General features: G+C 47.4%; 1 protein-coding gene across 2 annotated transcripts; it reads left to right on the top strand.

Moving 5' to 3' along the window:
- Nucleotides 1–1,926: 1,926 nt before the first annotated feature.
- On the top strand, nucleotides 1,927–5,439 carry AIF1 (allograft inflammatory factor 1). 2 transcript variants are annotated; one of them, XR_014326484.1, is made up of 7 exons: nucleotides 1,927–2,061; nucleotides 2,236–2,297; nucleotides 2,378–2,444; nucleotides 2,791–2,832; nucleotides 3,022–3,184; nucleotides 3,492–3,648; nucleotides 5,347–5,439. XR_014326484.1 is itself a non-coding variant. In XM_082847169.1 (6 exons), the coding sequence occupies exons 1-6, from the start codon at nucleotides 2,037–2,039 to the stop codon at nucleotides 3,574–3,576; spliced, it is 444 nt and encodes a 147-aa protein (XP_082703295.1). In that variant the 5' UTR covers nucleotides 1,927–2,036; the 3' UTR covers nucleotides 3,577–3,678. The 2 variants fall into 2 exon arrangements, 1 of the variants encoding a protein (XP_082703295.1); XM_082847169.1 differs by lacking the exon at nucleotides 5,347–5,439 and having other exon boundaries at nucleotides 3,492–3,678.
- Nucleotides 5,440–6,130: the final 691 nt, after the last annotated feature.

The raw sequence follows: 6,130 nt of genomic DNA, 5'->3' as shown, positions 1-6,130 counted from the left end.
CTGAGGTGACCTTGTGGGAAGGGAGTCAGAGGAATGAATACCTTTAACTTAATGTGCTCCCTCCTGTTGTTCTCCTGCCACACTCCCCATCAGCCAAGACAGCTAGAAGCCAGAGGTGCCCTTGATATAGTCTGTACAGTTAGTCTCCTGGGGCAGAGGACAGAGTGGGAGAGGGAAAATGGAGGGGCAAACAGAAGACCTCCAGGCCCCCCCACACACACACACAGACAAGCTTTCTGGCCAGTGTATTTTCTTCATGTAGGTACACAGGGGACCTAATTCTAACCAGGAGCTCCCCTGGAGAGTGGACAGACATCCAGACACATCCTCACCTTAGGACTTCGCGTTTGCTGTTCCCTCTGCTTGAAATGCTCCCCTCCAATATATCCACGTGGCTTGTTTCCTCACCTCCTTGAAATCTTTGCTCAAATATCACTTTCGCAGAGAAGCTTCCCTAAGCACCCTATCTAAACCTGCAGTCTGCGCGGCCCTTCCTATCTCCTTCCCTATTTTGTTCTCCATAGGCACCTACCACCTTTAATATACTTGTTTATTTTTATTGTCTGTCTCCCCCAATTAGATTGTCCACGAGGACAAGATTTTACACTTATTTGGTTCATTGGCCCTAGAAAGGTGCCTGGCATATAGTAAGCACTCAATAAATATTTGTTGAATGAATGTATGAATAAAAAAATAGATTCCCTCCACTAGACACCAAGACCATTGGGAGGGCAGGGTTGCAGCTTTCTCCTCAGGGGGAGAGGAAGCTGTGATAAAGGGAACTCAAGAGGCCAGAGTCCCCATCAGCATCTCCTCCAGTCATGTGGGTCAGGGAGAGGGCAGTGAGAAATGAAAACTCCCAGCTGCAGAAGGGGAAATAGGTTGGGGGGGCGGGGGAGAGAAGGAAAGGTGTGCTCATCAGTGCTGGGGCAGAGCGGATGGAACTTGGGGCAGGGAGCTTAGACAAAAGTGTCTCAGTGAGGGGGACGCACTGTCCTGGCCTCCCCTAGAAGCCACTAGCCAAAAAGAACAGCAAAGGGGATAAAGAGTGTGCCTAGGGAAGACATTTATCAGAGGCTACTCCCCACTCTGTTGAGCCCACAGTGACCAGCAGCGTCCCACCCCTAATGTTGGCCTCACCCCCTGGCTCTTGTATCCACCACTGCTATCTCTCTCAGCACCACTGGCCTGCAAAGAATCTCCTTTTTTTTTTTTTGGCCGTGTCATGCAGCTTGTGGGATTTGAGTTCCCCCACCAGGGACTGAACCCCGGGCCCTCGGCAGCGATAGCGCCACAGTCCTAACCACTGGACCACCAGGGAATTCCCCCAAAGAATCTACTGAAATTCTCAAATTCCGGAGCTCTGTAGATTTTACTGAAAATTCCAAAGGAGATAAGAGGAGGGGATTACATTGCACATCCTAAAGCAAACAAAGACTGCTTTGTCAGACACTTTCATATTTCCAAGTGCCTCTCTGGAGCTGACAGGTGGGAAGTGAAGTACCTCTCCCTTTCCAGACCCTGCACCCATCTTGCCACCCTCCCAGATCTGCCAGCAGCTTCAGGTTCTTCTCCCATCCACAGTGCAGAAAAATTCAGTCAGCCTTTCCTCAGCTCCCTATCCAAACCTGCATGTCCAGACTTGTGAAACCTGGGCCTCAGTCACCTGAACCTCCAGACCTGTTCAGAGATTCTTTGTTCCTGAGAATAAATGCCCCCTGGGGTCTTACTGACCTTCCCCCACTCCTTTGGTGGCTTATCGAAATATTTCTTTCACACCCACACTGGGCTCCCCTTAAGAGGAATTAAGGAGAACGTTGTTTTCTCATCTCTTTTCTACACCCAGCTCCCCCTTCTTCCTGGGTGCTAGTGTCAGCAGAAGCTGATGGGGAAGTGAGGCCTGGAACTCAGAGGAGGAGGAAATGAGGGGAAAGGGGAAGTTTGGGAGGGAGGCCTCCAGGAAGCTGGTGGGAGAGGACAGCTGGCAGACAGAGAGGCGCCCAGCCTGGTCTGTCTCCTCCAGCATCTGCTGAGCTATGAGCCAAACCAGGGATTTACAGGGTAGGGAAGGTGGAATAGGCAGGACCCTAAAACGGGAGAAAGAACGTGCACAGTCCTGGGCTGTGGGCTGGGAATCTGGCCCATGAAGGCAGAGTTGTGATGGCTTCAGGCTGGGCTTGGGGGTGAGGAGAGGAAGGGGGCAGTGAGGCTACATTAACCTTTGCGCCCCTTCAGGAGGAAAAGCCTTTGGGCTGCTGAAGGCCCAGCAAGAAGAGAGACTCAGTGAAATCAACAAGGTAAAAGGAAGAACTAAGGGGTGGGGCCGGGTGGGGGGGCGTCCAGGAGGGCTTACCCAGGCTCTTGCTTTCCCCCACAGCAATTCCTGGATGATCCCAAATATAGCAGTGACGAGGACCTGCCCTCCAAACTGGAAGCCTTCAAGAGTGAGGGGAAAACTATAGGGGTGGAGAAGTGGGTGAGGAGGGTAGGATTTCCCCAGGAAGAGAGCAGACGGCAGAAATGAAGTTGACTTTTGGGGTGGGAAGAAGGAAGGCTGCCTCTATCGCCATCCTGGTTATAGTCCCTTTCCCCGGCCTGCCCCTCTCAGGAGCCCCTCCAGTTCCCTACACCGTACCAGGGCCCTCAGCCTCCCAACCTTCACACTTCCTCTACCTGCCCCACCTCTTCTTCATCTTCCCCCCCTACCTAGCGCTCGGTCAGTCCCTACCCTGCCCCTGCCTGGGACCCTCCAGCCAGTGCTTACCCTCTCTGCTTTCTCCCCTCACCCAGAGAAATACATGGAGTTTGACCTGAATGGAAACGGAGATATCGGTGAGAAAAGGGTGATCTTCGGGGAGTGTGCAGATCTAGGAAGAGGGAGGTCTTTCCCACAGTGCTCCATTCCCAATGGTTCGGGAGAGGGCCCATCGACCAGGGTAGGAAGGGGAATGGGAATGAGGAGGTAGAGGCAACAGAGTGAGAGAGGCTCCCCCTCTTCTTACCTCCATCCTCTGCCTCTAGATATCATGTCCCTGAAGCGAATGCTGGAGAAACTTCAGGTCCCCAAGACCCACCTGGAGCTAAAGAAATTAATCAGGGAGGTATCCAGCGGCCCTGGGGAGACTTTCAGCTACTCTGACTTTCTCAGGATGATGTTGGGCAAGAGATCTGCCATCCTAAAAATGTGAGGGTCCAGTTCCAACCTCCCCTATACTTACCTGTTTTCTCTCCCCCCACCTCCATCCCCAGGTTCACCTTCTACACATTACTCAGCATGCATTTCTCTTCCGTCTTTTGAGAGACCCTTCTAAGGTGCTATCCTCATCTGTGGTCTGGTCCCCAACAGCCCCCAGCACTCCCACTCCTGCCCTTTCTCCTTCTCCTCCCACCCTAACAAACCTCATCCTTTTTCTGGACTTTCACAGCAGCCTAAAATTTATTCTCGTGAGAGGACTGTCCCCTGATCCCTGTGTCTCTTCCATCTCAATCAGGATCCTGATGTATGAAGAGAAAGCAAGAGAACAGGAGAAGCCAACGGGTCCCCCAGCCAAGAAAGCTATCTCTGAGTTGCCCTGATTTGTGGTGAAGGAGATGTGGTGGGATTGAAGGGGCTTCTATGACTCCAACATGGAAAAAGAACACAAAATTGTGAGCCAGAGCTAAACTAATTTAAATAAACTATCCTCCTTCAGATCAACAGATCAGCTTGGTCACTGTTTGGGGGATTTTTTTTTTCCTGGGTTTGGGAAGGAGTGAAGCATCTTTGAGGGAAGAGTAGCAAGGATTTGCCCATATGAGCAATCCATCAACAATTCTGTAGTATGTCTACTACAGCAGGTGGTTTTGTACACCAAGGGGGATTCCAGATGTATAAGATAGCCTTGATCTCCCTCAAGGAATTTAAGTGAGATGAAAAGACATGTACAGACAAAAAATATATCATCCAAGCTCATGATGAAGAGCAAGGATTACCTTGAACCAACATTCTCTATGACTATAAGCTTTGTAACCTCAATGATTATTCATCCTCTCTGAGTCTTTCATTTGAAAATGAGAGTAATATGATCTACCCTGCAGTGCCTGACATATCATAAGCCCTCAATAATGTTTAAAACTTGAATGAATGGATGGATGGATAGATGAAAGAACTGGTGTTACTGAATTAAGCAAAGGATTCACGACACTATAAAGCCTGATAATTTAAGTGAAAATGAGTCTTGAGGTTCTGTTGGGGACAAGCTACAACAACCGAGTCTACCTAATAAAAGGAAAAGGGGCTTGTATTAGGAGAGTACTGAGGGCAGATTCTGAGCATACAGGATCCCTGGATGGCAGAAAGGGTTAAAAAGCCAGTTCCAGGGAAGGCAGGAGCCTGAGAGTTCCCAGGCCTTTGGTGAGGCTATTCCTGGACTTTTCCTCCAAGGGATCCAGATGCATTAACTCCAGCATCTCCCAGTCATTGGCCACTATTTCAGATTTCCTTACTCCCTGGAAAGCAAGAATCGAATTGGCCCAGCTTGTTTCATGTACCAAGGACAGATCAGGCCCCTAGGGCCACTCATTTTGGCCCTTTCCAATGGTAAAGCCAGGTTGGCAACCTAAAGAGTGCTACAGTAAATGTACAGGACTTCAGATGAGGACGAGATCAATGTGGGTTCAATAAAATATCTGAATATAACAAAATTAATAGTTAAGCTTTACTGAGCACCTACTATACACTGGGTAGATGCTTTCTGTGTATTAATTCATTTAATCTTCTCGACAACTCTGGCGACAACAAGGAGGATAGGAAGGATCTGGAGCTTAAACAATTTGTTCATTCAGGATAAGTAAATTGGGTTATATTTACACAATGGACTACTATTATATAGCAGTAAGAATGAACAGACTACAATAACATGCAACAATGTGGATCAATTTCATTAATACAATGTTGAGCAAAAGAAGACAGACATAAAAGAACCCTTACTGTACAATTCCATTTATATAAGGTACAAAAACAAGTAAAACTAATATATATTGTTAGAAGTCAGGATAATAGTTAGCCTTGGGGGAGGGCAGTGACTACAAGGGGCCCTCGGGCAGCTTTTGTGCTAGTTAAGGTTCCGTTTTTGGTTACATGTTTTGCTCAGTTCATGAAAAGTTATCAAAATTTCATATATTATATATATAATACACATATACATTACACACTTTGATAAGAAGAATTTTTTTTTCTTTTTTGGCTGGGTTGGGTCTTCATTGCTGCATGCAGGCTTTCTCCAGTTGCAGCGAGCAGGGGCTACTCTAAAGAAGATGTAAAAAATCACTTATTGGACATTAACTATGTTCCATTCCCTATTCCAGGTGCTTGGGATAGAAGAGTGAACAAAACAAAGATCCCTGCCTTTGTGAAGTTTACATTCTGTTGTGGGAACTGGTGTGGGAGGAGGACAGACAATAAAAAGTAAACATAATTTAAAATTTATATGATCTATTAGAAAATGACAAGTATTATGAAAAAAAGAGAACGTAGAGCAGGTTAAAGGGAATGAGGGGTGCCAGGATGGTCAGGGAAGATTAAAATTTTGAAAGTGTAATCAGGAGAGGCCTCATTGAGGAGGTGACCAACACTGGGCAAAAACTTCAAGGAAATAAAGGAGTGAGCCATGCAGGTTTCTGCGGGAAGAGTCAGTTGGGCAGAGGGAAAAGGAGCAGAAGGGCCCTACGGTAAGACAGGTCTGTGCAGATAGGCAGAGCAATAAAATCAGAAACATAATAGAGGGCCAAGTCATCTAGGGTCTTGTGGGCCACAGTAAGGACTTTGGCTTTTATTCTGAGAGAAATGGAGAGGCAATGCAGGACTTTGAGCAAAGGAATGCTTTGAAAACTCCTCTGAGAAAAGGCCCCACTCTGACTGCAGTATAGAAAATAGACTGTAGGAGCAGGGGTAGACTTAGGAAGACCAGTTAGGAGGCTGTTACTGTAACCCAGGTAAGAGATGAGGACGGCTCAGATCAAAGTGGAAGCAGTGGAAGTGAAGAGGTTGGATTCTGGATAATTCCTCAATATAGGATTTCTTGTCTGATTGAAAGTGGAGTGAGATAAAGAAAGGAGTCAATGAAGTTTCCAGGATTTTTGACTTAACTGG

This window comes from Leucopleurus acutus (genome assembly GCF_964270905.1).
Source record: "Leucopleurus acutus genome assembly, chromosome: 10".
Classification (NCBI taxonomy): Eukaryota; Metazoa; Chordata; class Mammalia; order Artiodactyla; family Delphinidae; genus Leucopleurus; species Leucopleurus acutus.
Note: the sequence above shows the minus strand (reverse complement) of the source record. Positions and strands in the feature narration are given on the sequence as shown.